Consider the following 19,055-nt stretch of genomic DNA (forward strand, 5'->3'; position numbering starts at 1 on the left):
CCTCCTTTTACCAATCATTTGTTGACGAAAAAAAAACCTACTTTGCACCTTTATGTAGAAAGTGGCATTTAGCGATGTAGCAATCAAAAACACTCACCTCAAAGTTCATGGAAATGGGTGGACGGGCCCACTTCTTCTTATCATTAGTGGGCAGCAGCTCGATCTCAGCACTGATCTGAGACTCCTTCATTCCTGCCATGCGTTTGATCCTGAGCAGACAGACGGGGTGACATGAATGAGTATATACACACACACACACACAAACACAGAGGAATGTCAAGATGACGGTGACACTTACTTCCACACGATGGCATTCTCACTGGCCTTGTATTTAGCTTTTCCTTTCATACAGATCACCTGCACTCCACTTGTGTTCAGAGGTGTAGGAATACGCACCTGTTCAAAACAACATTTCTCTTTCTCATAAACGATGTGAAAATGTGTAATGATGTGTCTATATATTCTCTTTTAACTGACCTCTATTTTCTGTGCCAGGAGCGAGGGCTTGAAATTAGATTTGATGACAACTTTGACCTCCAGCTTTGTGCGCCCAACCTCTCGAACCAGTGGAATGACCCGGAAGGGCAGGATTATGTCCTTAGTGGTGCGATACCTGCACACGCAGATTGAGGATGTGTTGAGACAGAGTCAGCCTCGAGTGTGAAGACAGACGGAAGCTGAACTGACCTCATGAGCTCATACTCCCCATCAGGAGGGATGAAACTGATGCTGCGCTCCGAGTCGAACTTGCTGAGACGCACACACTGATGGAAAGTGCAGTCATCGATGGCTATGGACTGTTTGCCACTGGTAGAAATGATAGAGAAACGAAGACGGTGAGAGTTTGAGATTTGTCAAATATGAGAATAAACTGTATTACCACTGACAAAAATATCAAAAATCTAATTAAATCAAGTAAAATCACTGCTGTACTGTTAAAAACTAGGGATGTATTGAAAGTTTCACCTCATTTTCATTATAGCCAATAACCGCCAATATGAAACCTACACTACTGTTTCAAAAGTTTGAGGTCAGGAATTTTTTTTTTTTTTAAAGTAAATTAATACTTCTATTCAGCAAGGATGCATTAAAGATTTATCGGAAGTGAAAGTTAATGCATTTATAATTTTCTATAATTCAAATAAATGCTGTTACTTTCTCTATTTATTAAAGAATCCTGAAAAAAATGATCATAGTTTCCACTAAAATATATAAGATATGTATTTGAGCAGTGAATCAGCATATTACCGTATTATGATTTCTGAAGGATCATGTGACACTGAAGACTGGAGTAATGATGCTGACACATTCAGCTTTGATCACAGGAAATATAAGTTATTTTACATTGTAACAATACTTTATAATATTACTGCTATTACAATATGTTTGATCAAATGAATGCAGCCTTGGTGAGAATAAGAAACTTTTGACAGACTCCAAACTTTTGAACGGTAGTGTACATTGCTATGTTGTTAAAAAAAATAGTTTAGAATGAAATCTTCGAATGCTCTTGTAATCTGGCATTGAAATAGAGTGGCGAGATGGAATTTGAAATCAAATGCCTGAATTTATAATGATACAATTTTAAAAATGCTAATGGTAATATATAAACAAACAACTAAATGGAAATAGTAATAAAAGACATTCATATGTTGTACAGTTTAAAAGCACAACTAACATAAAACTGAACGCAGAAATATAAAGATACAATACCTTCCCCCTAACTCACTGTGGTAGCACAGAGAAAGAGAGACGCATCAAAAACAGACAGCTTCAAAAATCAAAATAAACCACACACTTTACAATCAAACATGTTTGAAAATTCTGGATCGAGTAGTTTAGAATGAAATCTTCGAATGCTCTTGTAATCTGGCATTGAAATAGAGTGGCGAGATGGAATTTGAAATCAAATCAAATGCCTGAATTTATAATGATACAATTTTAAAAATGCTAATGGTAATATATAAACAAACAACTAAATGGAAATAGTAATAAAAGACATTCATATGTTGTACAGTTTAAAAGCACAACTAACATAAAACTGAACGCAGAAATATAAAGATACAATACCTTCCCCCTAACTCACTGTGGTAGCACAGAGAAAGAGAGACGCATCAAAAACAGACAGCTTCAAAAATCAAAATAAACCACACACTTTACAATCAAACATGTTTGAAAATTCTGGATCGAGAAACACAAAATCCAGACAAAGACAAAACGTAATTTTCAAAGCAAATAAGAGAGGAGACAGACAAGCAAGAGCTCTGCATTAGTGCATGAGGCACTCTGAAACCTTTTCCCAGGATCGTCAGTAGTTCCTCCTTTCCCCTGTTTGTCAATGACGATTTTGTCATTCATGCCAAACTTGCATTCAGGCATTCCACTCAGATAGCTCTTCATCATCACACGACCGGAGACGTGAGCGCTCAGGACCTGACCTGTGGGGATAACACAGTAGTATGTGAATGGTTTGGCTCTAATAACTAAAGACACACACTCACGAGTCCTCAGGCAGTGCCGTCTCACCCTGTGGAGACATGAGTAGGTTGACACTCTCCAGCACATCCAGGAAGAGCTCGTTGCGGCGATACTTGATGCCTTCACGACGCCAACCGATTTGCCCGGTCACCTGGCTGGTGATCTGAGACTGCTCCTCCTTAGTCTGAGGACAATGATGGACCACCGAAGGTTTAGGAAGGTCACACTAACAGACTATTTTGAAGCGTGGTAGAAGTGTCCACATACTTTGAGGCTACTAGTACTATAGTGTAATCTGAGAAAGACCTCAAATCAAATACATTTACACATACCTGATGCTGCAGCCAGACACGTCCAGAAAAGCAAGAAAGAAAAGAGAAATGTTTTATATTAGAATCTGCACAGACAACATGGGCAGAGCTAAAAAAAAAAAAAGGGGAAAAATGGAAATAAGATGGCCCACTTGCTCTATTAAGCCAGGGCTAAATGTATCATGTACAAGCATTTTTATCCCTTTCACATGTAAACATTTGGAAATTCTGGCTGTTAACTCTCTAAACTTAACATTTTATAAAAACAAAACATTTACGTATAATCTTTTTTTACACACAAACGCACAGAGTATATAAAAAAATAAATATTCAAATGTTTAAATGTGCATTTTATGAAATTTTAAATGTTTAGATAAAAAAAAATGATGTGGAAAAGAAATTAAATTGTAAACATTTTATATAATTTATAATATAATGTTTAAATGTTAAAATTTTAAATGTTTTTGATAAAAATCAATTGCATGGAATAAAAAAAATTATATATAATTTTTTACATTTACATAAAATATGTAAATGTTAATCTAAAAAAAATGTAAAATGTCACATCTATAATATAAACAAAATATATATATTTTTTGTGCTAGGGACAGTGAAAATATTAGGAAGGCAAGTAGAAATCTGAACTAATGGCGTTACCTTGAAGGATGTCAACAAACAGAGGTTCCCAACATAATTCTGATGTTTTAAAAATAGAATTAATAATTATTTTATTAGAAGTAGTCTCATTTAGAATACTCTGCTGGTGCTTAAATAATACTGCAATAATACAATATCATTTAAGTCTTATAACTTTTTATGGACAGAAAAAATATATATATTTTTTTGTCTTGTGCACTAAATGTAAACATCTTTTATGTAAAATATCTTACTCAGGACAGTACTAAATAAAAAATAACAGGCATTTTGCATGATTTCTCTTATTTTGTTAAAATTATTCACATTTTCACAGATTCTGCAAGGGGTTCCCAAACTTTCACATGCCACTGTATATATATATATATCAGGGCTCGTAAAATGTCAAAATCGCTGATAGCCCTTCGGGCAGACATTCTTCAGATTTTGGTGGCCCAAAATTAAAGTAGCCCGAATAAAAAAAAGACATCGGCTGAACTTCACTGCGGACAAATCAGCATGATTAAAAACTTTAGTGATCGCTTTTTTTCTTCAAATATCAAGTCAAGAGAGTAGGGGTGCAACGGATCACAAAACCCACGGCTCAGATCATATTGCATTTAAGTAGCCCGAATAAAAAAAAGACATGGGCTGAACTTCACTGCGGACAAATCAGCATAATTAAAAACTTCAGTGATTGTATTTTTTCTTCAAATAAGAAGTCGAGATTAGGTGTGCAGTGGATCACAAAACTCATGGCTCGGATCATATTAAGGATTTTGAGTGACAGATCGGATCATTTTTAGAATGAGCAAAACTTTTTCAACAAAATGAGATTTAAGACAAATTATAAATGAAAAGGTGTACTTTTATTTCTCCAACAAAATGCTGCAGATTTCTTTGAGAAATTGAAATGTCAAATAATAAAACTAACTTGAAATTTTAAAACAAATCCCAAATCAAATAACTAAATAATACAAATAAAATAAATCTCTTCATATAAACAAACTAAGGCTTTGGCTGTGCTTTTCCCATTTAAAATCAGAGGCAACCACTGTATTTTAATCATGATCCAAACAAAGATGCTAAATACATGTTATTTAGATTGCAATTAGATTGTATAATTTCGAAATTTGAAGAAAAAACTGAATGGTTTGATTTTAGCTTTGTGAATGAGACGCAACTGTCTCTCGCTGACAGCAGGTGGCGCTTATGGAACAGCTGGTATTTATAGGCTGCTGCCCCTTTAAGACTGAATGCATGGATCCAATATAATGATGCACTTGAGATTTCTTTCTCCACTGTTTACGTTCACTTAAGACATAACCAACTGTGTTTACGAGAATACTTGCCGAGACGGTTATTTTGAGATAAGTTTGTGTGTATGTGTTCATTCAGATGCAAGGATACGCGAAAGAGGAATCAATTCTGTGTACGCACATTGTCTGAAACATGGCTCTCTGTGTGCGCTTTGAATGAGTGCGCGCAGCTTTGAATGCGCCTGAATGACTTAAAACACTTGAATGTTTAAATCGGCAAGACTTAAAAACACGTGCAAATGATCAACAACGATCCGTTTTACCCCTACAAGCTAGTGAACAACGCAAATCAAGGAAGAAATTTTATATCACTGTTCAAGATAATCGCGATTAATCGCATCCAAAATAAAAGTTTTTGTTTACATAATATATGTATGTGTGTGTACTGTGTATATTTAAAAACACACACATGCATCTATATATTTAAGAAAAATAATGTTACATTTATATATTAAATATATTTATATATAAATTATATGAATATAAATATATACACGTAGATATTTTCAAAATATATGCTGTATGTGTGTGTATTTATATACATAATAAATATACACAATACACACACATATTATGTAAAAACAAAACTTTTATTTTGGATGCGATTAATCGTTTGACAGCACTAATATATATATATATATAAATATATTCTTACCTGTCCTTTGATGCCCTGCTGGGTAATAAATGTCTTCAGTGCTCCTGTCTCAGAGTTTTGTGGGTATCCAAAGTCCAGGATCTCTGCAAATACACACAAATAAATAAATGAATCATTATTCTGGAATGAGACACTTAATGCCTCAAGAACTGTTTAAAACCGACTCTGTCTCCAGGTTTCACTTAGGTAACAATTCATTTTTTCAGCTGTTGGACAAAGTTTCCTGGCCGGCTCATGGTATAAGATGCACCTTCCCGCTACCAGCGGATGACTGCCAGGAAAGCATGCCATTTAGAGGAGGGTGAATTTGGTTTGAGCTAATGTGGTTAGCACAGGCACACGGAGAATCAGATCGAACTGAAGGAGAACAGTGTCAGGAAATGGTTTGTGTGTTTCTGAACCAGCCTTACCATCCAGCAACTCGTAGATCAGCACAAAGTTGTTCTTGATATTCTCCTCGCTGATCTTCCCAAAGTAAGCCGTCATGACGTCACACATCTTGTAGAGGAACTCGAACACCATAGCGGCGTTGACATTCTGCTTGGTGACAGCAGCCAGCCAGATGTTAGAGCGTTTGACGTGGAAGAAGCTGGTGCGGGCGATGTTGGTGACGGGGGAGCGCACCTGCTGACGGGCGTGGATCACGTTCACGCGGAACGCATCCACAGCATTGCGCCTGTGGAGGAGGAGAAGAACGTCAGGTCAAGGCAGAGTTAATGGAGTTGGGCAGAAAGAGTGAGCACATGGTCACCATCTGCCAGTAAACCCTGTAAGACAAACACTCCTTCTGTCGGCGAACAAAGCATTAAAGGATGGTCCCTGCTGACCCAACCTTTCACAAACCTCAAGATAAGTAACAAGGTCCCGCAGACAAAAGATCTCTCGCCTGTCTAAAACAAATAAGAGAACTTCTTTTGAAGAGATTTATACAAAGAGAGTCCAATTTTTCTTTTTAAACATTTTTTGGTAGATATTTTTACTCCATCCAGTTTAATCTGCAGCAACTGTTATCTGATAAACAACAAGGCAAAGGCCAAAATTAAACATTTCATTCAAAAAGGTGCATGTGTCAAAATATCCAAGATACACAAAACTCTCTTAAATGTGTCATCTCATGCCTGAGTGCAATCAAAAGGGAAAGGGCATCAAGGTAATTTCAGTCTGCTGCTGGTGCATTTGCATATCTTCACAGTATCTGATTGACTGAAGTATGTCAGGTGACATGCTTGCAGTAGAGCTGGGCAATATCAATATTCACAATACATTCAATATGCTTAGATGATACAAAATTAACAAAGAAATGGTGCAACTTCTTGCAAAATTTTACATGCTTTTTCCATTTGTCCTAAAAACCATGTTACTATGACAGTTTTGTGCCCATGTGGAAAGCATCATAATTCGCCCCTAATGTCACAACTCCTAAGAATATTGTTTGAGAATATCAGTATTGTTGAGAGGTTTGCTTCATTTATACGAATCAGTTCTTCTATGGTTCATTTGATCCAAACACTGATTTAATGGACATTCACTCCAAACTGTACATGGAAGTCTATGCATGTTATTTTTTGGTAACAATGGTTTAAAGGCTGTGACACACCAAACCAACAAAGAATTAGCAGCGATGAAAGCCGATTGTCTTGTCGCCTCGAATCACCTGCTTCCGGGCTAAAATGTTGTGCTTGAACACACTGTGAAGACTATAGCCAGTGTCCAACTAGAACGTACTTTCTGCTCCTGCATGAGCGAACGTGTATTTGGATGCTCAAGTAAGATGAGATTAGAACAGCCTTTTGTGTGTGTCCTCTTTGCTTGCTTTCACTTTTCTTCTTGTGCACTACTTCGTTGATTCAAAATGCCCAATAGGCCAAAAAGCAGAGTAGAGTAAAGTAGAGCCTAACTAATGCAGAAAACACTGCAAAAACTGAGCTGACAGATGCTCAACAATGGCTTTACTTTCAGCTTGGTGTGCCAGGGCTTTAAAGGGATACTCCACCCCAAAACGAAAATTGACATTAAATCACTTACCCCCATGTCATTCTAAACCCGTAAAAGCTTTGTTCATCTTCGGAACACAATTTAAGATATTTTGGATGAAAACGGGAGGCTTGTGACTGTCCGATTGACTGCCAAGTAAATAACACTGTCAAGGCCCAGAAAAGTATGAAAGACATCGTCAGAATAGTCCATCTGCCATAAGTGGTTCAACCGTAACGTTATGAAGCAACGAGAATACATTTTGTACGCAAAGAAAACAAAAATAACGACTTTATTCAACAATTCGTCTCCTCTGTGTCTCTCCGCATCACCGTAATGCCATTTTGGAGAATATCCGCTGAACGCAAGCAGCGTACGCTCTTCTGTGTCAGCCGCACTGCACGGATGCACTATTTTCGTTCAAATTCAAAGGGTAAATACACGTAGAAAACGTATCCTTGTGTTGTGGCTGACACAGAATAGCATACGCTGCTTGCGTTCAGCGGATATTCTCGCCGGATCGGCTTTCACCGTGGACGAAGCGGAGTCCAGCCCGGGGTCATCACATGTGGTTGCCGCAGGCATCACAATATGGTAAGGGACGTAACATTTCCGTCACACGCTTGAGGAATTCGGCCAATCACAGCACACCTTGCTTTTTCAGACCAATGAGCTTTGTAAAAATCGACGCGTTTCAGAAAGGCGGGGTACAGAGGAGAAACAATAATGTACATTATGTGGAAAATAATGTGTTTTTTTAACCTTAAACTGCATAAACACATTTCATTACACCAAATACACAAAATAATGTTATTTTTAGCAGCACCATATGACCCCTTTAAGGGTTTGGAATGACATGGGGGTAAGTGATTGACAATTTTCATTTTGGGGTGGAGTATCCCTTTAATGGTTATATTGTTTTATCGCTCTCTTTCACTTATTCTTTTATATATTTTAATAAGTACAAGTCAGAATAAGTAAGTTGTTATTTTTTTAGTGCTGTCAAACTATCAATCGCGTTCAAAATGAAAATGTTTGTTTACATAATATATGTGTATGATTATTATGTCTATATAAATACAAACACATGCACGTACATATTTAAGAAAATTTTTGTTTATATATTAAATATATTTATATATAAGAATATGAATATATAAATGTATATGTGTTTGTATTTATATATACATAATATACACAGTACACACACATATATATAATGTAAACAAAAACTTTTATTTTGGATGCGATTAATCGCGATTAAGCGTTTGACAGCACTATTATTTTTACATAAATATATCTGTTATGCAGAATGATAATGGAACATTATTTCACCCATATTCTGACATTTTATTTTCACAAGTTTTTTGAAACAAAATATAATATACAAAATGCTATGTCTTGTCTTTGACTCGTTGGCTGTAATTTTATATTTTTGGTGTTTGCTCTTTCTCTGTACTGCAAAAAAAATACAAATACAAAAATGTAGAAGTATTATTAAAAGGCTTAAAACACAGATAGATAATTATTTTTGGCTATATTGCCCAACCCTAGATTGGGGGTCACTGGTGACATGCGTCAGAGTGATTGGTTGCTTGCTTGCTGAGGTCTAAAAACATGCTTTCGGGTCATTGGTTGTAGTAGGATCGCTTACCTAGTGCTACAGTAGCCACAATGAACATGGAGAAAAACAGTACAAAGGACAAAGAGCATGAGGGGAATAATGACAAGGAAAAAGGAGAAAGACAAACATGGGCTGCATGTGTAAATGGACAACAGTAATGGAAACACACTGATGAAATCTATACGAGGACAAAAACTTGATCTGGGGTTCTATGAAGGAAAGAAAAAGCAATACTTCCCCATTTATGGTTACAAAATGAAATTTAGTTAGTTATGGTGTGGAATGGAGTAATGCTTCCTGCTCTCTAACATCCTGTCATCCTTCCTCTTCCCTAACAGGATAACCCCAAAGATACAGAGTTTAAACCCTGCTGAGCTTGCGCATTAATACCGTATTGACCCGAATATAAGACGATGTTTTTTTCTTGGAAATACATCTGAAAAAACGCGGTCGTCTTATATTCAGGGTCTAGACTTCGACATGTCAATAATACACCCACAACAATAGGTGGCGCCAAATATGCATAAAACGAGTGTGCCATGAAATACGTCATGTAATGCGTATTGTAAAGATCACGAGTAAAAACAAAAGAAAAAGAAAAGCTTACAGCTGCATGAGTCGTGACTGTCACGTTAGCCTGATGGGACCAAACTCTCTTTGTGATTTTAAAACGTAAGACAGTACCCAGATTTGAAGACTACAATAAGATTTAACTTCTACTGTTAATAAGATTTTGGTATGCTACTATTAGATGGATAGCCTAAATGTCCTAATTCAGATGGGCTACCTGTTTTTTTTTTTTTATGGTATATCAAAGAGTGTATATTTTTTAAATGTGATTGTTGGTACATTTTACCAGTTTTTACCATACTTTCAAAACCAAAAAAATTAAAATAGGAAAAATATGCAATATGAAAATAATTGAAGACAAAATGTGTTTTACTGAGAAAAAACAAGATTTGGTTTTTAAAAAGCCTTTTTGCAAAAGGTACATCTAGAAAAAGGGGGGTCGTCTTATAATCAGGGTCGTCTTATATTCGGGCCAATACGGTAATAAGTTATGGAAGCCCGTTTCCGACACTGAATAAAAAAATTTAAAAAAAGAAGGTTATTGCGACTTTTAATCTCACAATTCTGACTTTTTTTACAGAATTGTGAAATATAAACTCGCAATTGCAGTTTATAAAGTCAGAATTGCGAGATAAAAAGTTTATATCTCACAATTCTGACTTCATAACACACAATTGCAAGTTAAAGTCCAATTCTGAGGTGGAGAAAAGACTGATATGTTCTCAGAATTGCGAGTATATATATATATATATACATATATATATATATATCTCACAATTCTGACTTTATAACTTGCAATTGCGAGTTTATATTTCGCAATTCTGTAAAAAAAAGTCGGAATTGTGAGATAAAAAGTCGCAATTACCTTTTTTTATTTTTTATTCAGTGGCGGAAACGGGCTTCCATAATAAGGCCAGTCTATTCGCGCCAAAATGTATTCTAATATTTCTAACAGCAATACATTTAGAGTTTGCCTGTGCAAAAGTAATTTGGTAGACGTGTTGGCAAAGTGTTGCTAGGGTGTTCTGAGCAGCTTTTGGTGGTGGTTGTGTGTTTTGGTGCCGTTTACCAGCCCGTCTCAGAATTATGTGGTTTTGAGAAAGCTTATCAACTCACAAGTCTAGTCCTTGAGATCAGAAGCAGTTTTAAGAGCACTGATGAACTCACTCACCCTATATCATCACGGTAGACACGGGAGATGAGCACCTCCCCTTTATGGTTGTAGATGAACAGTCCTCCAATCATGGTGGCTGCCCCTCAGACCTCACATTCCATGGTGGGACCTCACTCCTATAATTCACAAGACAATGAATATGACGCTCACTGGCTTGATAGAAGAGCTCTGTGGGACCTTGATAAGATTTGAGAGGCATTCAGCCCTGCAAGTGAGACCAGATAAAGCAGGCAGGACAGTGAACTCTCAACAGTTTGGGCTTGTGTGACAACCCAAATAACGTAGTTTAAGAGATAAAAACACTAGTTGGCTATAAAATAAATATAGTCACCCATGTTAAAAGCATATATGTGTCCATGGAGCACAAAACCTGTCAGAAGTAGCACTGGTATATTTGTAGCAATAGCCGACAATACACTGTATGGGTCAAAATGATCAATTTTTCTTTTATGCCAAAAATCATTAGGATATTAAGTAAAGATCATGTTCCATTTAGATCTTTTGTAAATTTCCTACCGTAAATATATCAAAACTTACTTTTTGATTAGTAATATGCATTGCTAAGTACTTCATTTGGACAACTTTAAAGATGATTTTCTCAATATTTAGATTTTTTTGCACCCTCAGATTCCAGATTTTCAAATAGTTGCATCTCGGCCAAATATTGTCCTATCCTAACAAACCTTACATTAATGGAAAGCTTATTTATTTACCTTTCAGATGGTGTACAAATCTCATGACTGGTTTTGTGGTCCAGGGTCACATATCTTGAAAACTAAAAGAGTATATCTGTTGGTGCAAGGCTCTGCAATTCCAAAACGTCCTGATGTCGTCAAAAATGCGAGATTATGTAAATATAAGTGTTTGCAATGCAAAACCTGTAAGGGCAAGTGATGTTAGTATTCACTCAATGCACGTTACAGGCTCTGAACAGGAAGTGTGGCTTAATCGCGGCATAATTAGTACAAGATGTCTGCCAACTGAAAGACATGTTTCTCTAAATGTGCGTGTTTTTACATCGCCAACCGCGCATCCGTCATCTTGTAGCTGATATTAATTATTCAAACTGACGAAGAGTCATTAATAGTAAGTGAGCTCGTGAACTGGTCTGTTCCTTCCCTCGAGACCTGTATCGAAATTTCGCTGGTCATTCCGATGATGAAAACCCTTCTTCCCGGTCGAAATTCAAACACTTTCCGTCCTCGCGTAATCTTATTTTAAAAACATGACCATACCTACTTAGTGTCCGCACGGATAGGCGCGGAATGGACCGTTCCCTCGCGGTGGTATTTTTCGGGATCTGAAGGATTAGCGGGACACTAGCAGCAGTCCCTCCCTCAGACAGGAAGTCAGTTGACACGGAGCTGACAGTGCGCATGCGTATAACGAGCGACAGCGCAACCGAATATTTTTGCATGTTGGTTTGTTTAAGCATAAAGATGGGAGGCATTTTAATTTGTTATCGTATAAATAGTCATACTGCATTCTCCGTATGTAGTTATTTTCTCTATTTTTGCTCAATAAAAGCGCAGGTCATTAATATTAATAACGGTAAATGACGTTGCTTAGTAACCTCCAGAGCTCAACGGCTCTGGTAACCTCTTTGAAGCGCCCTAATTAATATTCATGAGCCAAGTCTTCGCCGTAGTTACGGAGATTGGTGTGATGTGGATGAATGAATGCTCTCAATGTCAAAGAACAGGACATGGACCAACACAATTCTAGACATATGTTTATAGAGTAGAGCAGAATTATAAATGATACCATTTAATAAAAATCACCACATGCGTTAGCTCACATGGAATAAGAGTGTTTGCCTAATCGGTTAGAATCAATGGTTACACATGTCAGATATGCGCGAGATCTTTGTAAACATGCTGTGCATGCATGCATCATTAATGCTGAAAGTAATATTTCTATCCATTATAGAAACCGACGCATTTCCTGCTATTCACGCAGGACAGATCATATGCATGCCTCTGTTTATTCTTTTAGCAATTCTGTCTATGTGCATCTGCTTTTTAAAAAAAGCTGTGCTCTGTAAAAAAATAATGCATTTAATAACTTTAATAAAAAATATTTGATAATCTGCTGCAAGGCTTACCACAATATATGACTTTACAAGGAAACATAGATATGCTATAAATGTTAGTATTCTGGTCAACACGAAATCAAAGCACTGTTCATGCACCGAGTAGGTTGGTGCTGCTCGGACACAATTAACAAAGACTTTCTTGTCTTAAATCAAATGATTCTGCTCACTACATTTTGTATCAGCCGACGCACATTTGTTTCATTCCATCCTGGTGAATGAAGAAAGATATGTTTGTGTGTACAATCTCAGCAGTTCAAGAATGTCGGTTTGGTTTTTGCCAACAAGCAGTAATATCACATTTTATTTGCATGTATATATATATATATAAACCAATAACGCTGTTGAGAACATGGTTATTATTGAATAAAAAAAATAAAAAAAATCAAATCGGATAAAAATGTAAAACGCATGTGACGTCAGCGGCAGTGACGTCAGGCCGGAGCGCTCGCGCATTCAGAGAATCACATCAGCATCACGAGATGGGCAACGTTCAAGTGAGTAAAGCACGTTGCAGTTTGTTTCTTTTTCTCATTTTATTTCACTACAGAGAACGGTATTGGTTGTTATACGGATGCAGCAAATATATACTGACTAAATAAAAAATACTTACACGCAATCGAGTTTCTAGCGTTACGTTTTGATGTTTTATTTCGATGTTTTGACACTTTTCTTACACGTGTATCATTAAAATGTCGAAACTAAATATTTTTATAATATAACATTTTTATATACTTTATTTCTTTATTGTATTGCATATACAAATTTTGTATTTCCTACTATTTCTTGTATTCTACTGTGATTTGAGCAGTATTATACTCTCTTAGAGGAAGAGGAATGTTTATAAAAGAATAACTGTTTCTGTTATCAATAAGTGCACATTGTTATTAGGGCAGTGGGCGAAGCTCAGAGATGCCATGACTCAGCTGTGTGTGTTAGATACAGAGCCCCTCCTCCCCCTGCAGACTCTGCTGCTGCACTGATCTCATGCACAACCCTTCAAAAACATGCTGATGGACTCACTCATCACATCTTTTGACTATATAACAAGGAATGACCTGCTTAACCTATTTCTAAATCTCTTGATGTAAATGTAATTTAAAACCGCAGTAGTTTAATTGCATAACACATGATCTTTTTTACACAACCTTCATTTCAGCCCACAGTAACTCCTTATGAGGACTTTGATGTGGTGGCAGACATCAAGACAATCCGTAAGGCCTGCAAAGGAATGGGTAGGTTGAATAAAAATAATCACCTGTTGGAAAACACTGACATAAAAAATGGGTGATTGTGTGTTGTTGTTTTTTTACTTGCAATATGATGATATGAGACCCTGGACCACAAAACCAGTCATAAGGGTCAATTTTTTGAAATTGAGATTTATACATAGGACATAGGACAATATTTGGCCGAGATACAACTATTTGAAAATCTGGAATCTGAGGGTGCAAAAAAATCTAAATATTGAGAAAATCGCCTTTAAAGTTGTCCGAATGAAGACCTTAGCAATGCATATTACTAATCAAAAATTAAGTTTTGATATATTTACGGTAAGAAATTTACTAAATATCTTCATGGAACATGATCTTTACTTAATGTCCTAATGATTTTTGGCATAAAAGAAAAATGGATAATTTTGACCCATATTTTTGGCTATTGCTACAAATATATCCGTGCGACTTAAAGGGGTCATATGATGCTGCTAAAAAGAACATTATTTTGTGTATTTGGTGTAATGAAATGTGTTTATGCGGTTTAAAGTAAAAAAACACATTATTTTCCACATAATGTACATTATTGTTTCTCCTCTATGCCCCGCCTTTCTGAAACGCGTCGATTTTTACAAAGCTCATCCGTCTGAAAAGCGAGGTGTGCTCTGATTGGCCAGATATCCAGTGCGTTGTGATTGGCCGAATACCTCAAGTGTGTGACGGAAATGTTACGCCCCTTACCATATGATGCCGTGTCCCGGTGCGACAAAACAAAACCATTAAAACCCATTATAAACGAGGCATTCGTTGCATCCAGTCTGGACATAATTACTGATTATAATGACTTATACTGTCTTTTTACGCGTTGCGGGCTTATTTTTAATACACCTCCTTAAAATTTCTAACTTGAAGCAGGCTGGCAGTTAGAGAGGACTGGTTAAAAGATGTTCTTCCCAAACAGTCAAACTGAAATCATCAGAGAAGGAAAGTCATTCCAAGGGGATGCACATTTTCTGATCTTGATTAAAGACAGATTTTTTCCTGCTGTTGAGTAACTTGCACAGATGAATTGTTCACCACAAGACGAGTAATCTGCACTTACAAAGTAAATAAGGTCAATTTTGATTTCATGCTTTAAAGGAAAAGATCACACAAAAAAATAATATTTGCTGAACATTTCCTCACCCTCAGGCCATTCTTTGTTTCTTTATTGGAACACATTTTGAGAAATTTAGCATTACATTACTTGCTCAGATCCTCTGCAGTGAATGGGTGCCGTCAGAATGAGAGTCCAAACAGCTGATAAAAACATCACAATAGTCTAAACAATGTTTTTAACTGTTGTTTCTGGCTAAAACATGAGTCCTCTATCCATAAAATTGCTTTCTCCAGTGAAAAAGTAATCTTGTCTGAATCAGGAGAGAAATATGCAGAGATCAAGCACCGTTTACAAATTAAAACAGTCCAGAAATCCCTAAACAAATATGTTGGTGGATTCTGATGTGAGAGACAACAGTAGATAGACTTTTTCACCGGAGGAAGCGTTATTATAGATTATGGAACCATATTTTGGTCAGACGTGACAGTTTGAAGTTAAAACGCCTCAATGATGGATTTGTTTCTTACAAACACACAGCTTTTTGCTTCACAAGATGTTAATTGATGGACTGGTGTGGTGTGGATTACTTGTATTGTGACGTTGTCATCAGCTGTTTGGACTCTCATTCTGACGGCATACGTATTATTGTGGGACGCTCTGAGGTAGAGATTATTATGGCCTTGATATCATGAAAGTACTAGAAGGAAAAATGATACAGTCACTTTCACGTTCACTTCCAGGTGGATTTGGAGACCATCAAAGACATGTACTTGGAGAAATATGACGTGACCCTGAAGGATGCCCTGAGCTCAGAGTGCGGCGGTGATTTCAAGCGCCTCCTCATAGAAATACTTCACTGAGTCACCGTCAGGTGGAGCCAATAACTAACCCTACTGATGAAAGAAAGTCCTGAAAAACACTGCCTATAAAAACACATACACAATCACTTAGGATCACCTCTTACTGTACAAGAGAACACATGTTAGCTCATTTTGTCATGAGTGCAATTAGGACAGCACTTAATTATGGGTTGAATCATCTCACAACGTTGCCATAACACATAAAGGTGTTCCATTTGACAGTTTTAGAGTTTTTATTGCGGTAAATTTGACCTCTGCATTAACTCACTACACACGTGCCTTGACAAAGTCATGAGTAACAGCTCAGTACTTCATCATCCATTTCTTTTACAGGACAGATCATGGAACACGAAGGGTGATCCTTTATTTAATACTCTGTCTGTTCACACAGGATCTTTGTATGTTTTCACATCTATAGACCAAATATGTCGATGTATGGCTGATGCTGATATTAAAAGTTTCTTGCTGAAGAGCTAAGGTGGTTAGTGCGTCAGGCTTTGATAATGCTTTGTAACACTGGGCATTTATTTTCTGAACAGCAGTTGTTATACGGTTGTGACTGTTAATATTGTAAAGCAGCGCTTTGAACTTATTATTGCAATGCTTCAAAATATATGTCTGTTTTTGGAGATCATGTGAAAAGGACTGCGAAGAAATTGATTAATAATATCAAGTTAGAGAGCAATATCCCATTAGTGGTTAAAGAATATTGAGTGCACATTATCAATAAAGCATGTTAAATTCGATTAAACACACCCCTGTTGTGGATTCTTTTTTTTATAGACTTAGAAAATAATAATCATTTTGTTTCTTCTTGCTTTACCTGAAGACAAGGGATTGCAAAAGATTGCATTGGGGTCAGTAAACATATATACAAATTTGCATTTTTTTTTAATAATTAAAGAAAAATTATATATGGACATTAATTAAAGGTTAATTTTTCACAATATATTTGAATGCTTGTTAATGAAAATGAATGAATGATTATTAAATAAAATTTAAATAGTACTAAGAAAATGTAACTCTTCATATTGGGAGTTTGGCTGGAAGATCTCTGGGAAAATATTCATGCACACTTTCTTTTCTCTGAAAGAAGATATTTTGAAGTCCACATAACATATATCACAACTGACTTAAAAAAAAAACACCGAAACAATATCAAACATCTTTTGTAAAAAATCATTTTCATTTTTAGATGAAGCATTTCTTTAAAAGACTCTACTCTAGGTACATCAAAATCATGATATTTGAATAATTTATCAATCTATTCTCACTTACAGGCTGAGGACAGTTCACCAAACCCTTAGTGTAAACCTAAGGAATGAAACCTAAACATTTCCAGATGTTTTACTTCAAGTCAATACACGCTTCAACACAGCAGTAGTATTATCACATCCTCTAACACTGAACACCTGTACCATCACTTCACCAGACATTTAACCCTTGCACTCAGAGAAGGCCACAAGGCTCACGTCAGCTGTCCTGACAGAGCGCATGTAATGCGTTAGATTATACATTATACACTATATTAGTAACATTCAAAATATTATTCAAAATTGGGTAGGAATGAAGATTATCGTAGCTAAGCGAATTAATTTAAATTTGCATGTCTGATTTTCTAAATCGATGGGATCTGAACAAGCAAATGGTTAAATCGGATATTAGCCATCTATTTCTTTTCTTAAACACTGATTGATTTCCATCTGTGTGAAGTTTTAGAGCGGGCTGTATGGTGAGGGCCGTCTGTGAGCACTGACCTGACCCTGTTAAAGTAGCCATAATTTAGTGTTTCACGTTGGCCCTTTGAAGGGTTCAGTCTATCACACTCTTCTCCTTATGGAATAACTTTAAATCAACGTCATCTCCTGCTCCCAGTAAAGCTTTTAATATTAACCAAATGTCTTGGAAAACCGCAAGTCTATGTACATGCTTCCTAAGATTATAAACCTATTTTCAGTTCAAGTTTATCTTCAGGATATGCTTTCAGCAATGGCCTTTTTATAGAAACATTAAGGATGCATTTGATTTGGTGTTACTGTTACCTGTAATAAATGAAATATCATAATTTCTGCTTTAAGAATAACAACACGCATATATAACGGAGGCCAGAGGGCTACTTTTATTCTGTTTTATATAAAACCTGCATATTAAAGAGCACAATCAAAGCCATCTGGTTCTTTGTGCCACAAAAACCTGCATTTGATTCCTGCTGCTACATTTGGAAAATGTTTACTACCTTTTTTCTGCTTTTGTTGTGCAAGGATCTGGATTGACATTTGAAAAAAGTCTTGAAACTAAAACCTCCAAAGATGTAATAAATGGTTATGACAGTAAATCAAAGTTTTGTGACTGATTATACACTTCTGTTGGAAACTGAATGAAAAACAGCAACATACGGCTACCACTGAATGTTTTATTCAAAGATACAGGCAAGATATAAAACATGCTGTACGACATACCCTCACTTATGAGGACAACAAAGCAAATAATGAATGAAATACAGTTAGATAATGTAAAGTTTTATGAAGTGCAAATATAATGAAAGGAAAACTGCTGAATAGAACAGGTAGATGCAATTATTTTAACAACATTAAACCATACAAAGACCTATTACACAAAGATTTGTAAGCAAAAAAAGAAAAGAAGAATATTTCATACTATTTTCACAATTTTTTTCTCAGCAAAGTTTTTCAAAAGTATACTTGATGACACGATGCTACTTAAACCAGAAATTTACTCTGAAACAAGCTACTAATTGGTTGGACAGCTTAGAAAATGTTTTCAAAAGAAACCCAATCAATTGCATCTAAATAAAAACATAATCTAAAAGTAGCTTCCCTGTTGAAAAAAGCAGCATATGCTGGTTAGGTATGTTTTGATGCATGGCAGCTGGTTTGAGCTGGTTTAAGCTGGTCTTGAGCTGGTACTAAGCAACTAGCTCCTGCTCATAACCAGCTTATAACCAGCTCAGGGCCAGCTTAAACCAGCTCAAACCAGCTACCATGCATCAAAACATACCTAACCAGCATATGCTGCTTTTTTTTCTACAGGG

General features: G+C 36.2%; 1 protein-coding gene across 4 annotated transcripts in view; it reads right to left on the reverse strand.

The window, feature by feature from the left end:
- Positions 1–12,096, reverse strand: part of ap2m1a (adaptor related protein complex 2 subunit mu 1a) — a 13,711-nt gene extending 1,615 nt beyond the window's left edge. The window contains exons 1-12 of one of the 4 annotated variants that reach the window (XM_016283644.1): positions 11,978–12,096; positions 10,736–10,854; positions 5,807–6,072; positions 5,397–5,479; positions 2,811–2,816; positions 2,527–2,662; positions 2,294–2,438; positions 2,071–2,085; positions 688–807; positions 478–613; positions 299–396; positions 98–209 (exon numbers count right to left, since the gene is read on the reverse strand). In XM_016283644.1, the coding sequence (XP_016139130.1) occupies positions 98–209; positions 299–396; positions 478–613; positions 688–807; positions 2,071–2,085; positions 2,294–2,438; positions 2,527–2,662; positions 2,811–2,816; positions 5,397–5,479; positions 5,807–6,072; positions 10,736–10,809 (1,191 nt within the window). In that variant the 5' untranslated portion in view covers positions 10,810–10,854; positions 11,978–12,096. Of the gene's footprint in view, positions 1–97; positions 210–298; positions 397–477; positions 614–687; positions 808–2,070; positions 2,086–2,293; positions 2,439–2,526; positions 2,663–2,810; positions 2,817–5,396; positions 5,480–5,806; positions 6,073–10,735; positions 10,855–11,451; positions 11,941–11,973 lie in introns of those variants that run through there. The other 3 variants (XM_016283643.1, XM_016283645.1, XM_016283646.1) reach the window with 3 other exon arrangements.
- Positions 12,097–19,055: the final 6,959 nt, after the last annotated feature.

The sequence above is a fragment of the Sinocyclocheilus grahami genome, unplaced genomic scaffold (assembly GCF_001515645.1).
Source record: "Sinocyclocheilus grahami isolate Dianchi unplaced genomic scaffold, SAMN03320097.WGS_v1.1 scaffold176.1, whole genome shotgun sequence".
NCBI lineage: Eukaryota > Metazoa > Chordata > Actinopteri > Cypriniformes > Cyprinidae > Sinocyclocheilus > Sinocyclocheilus grahami.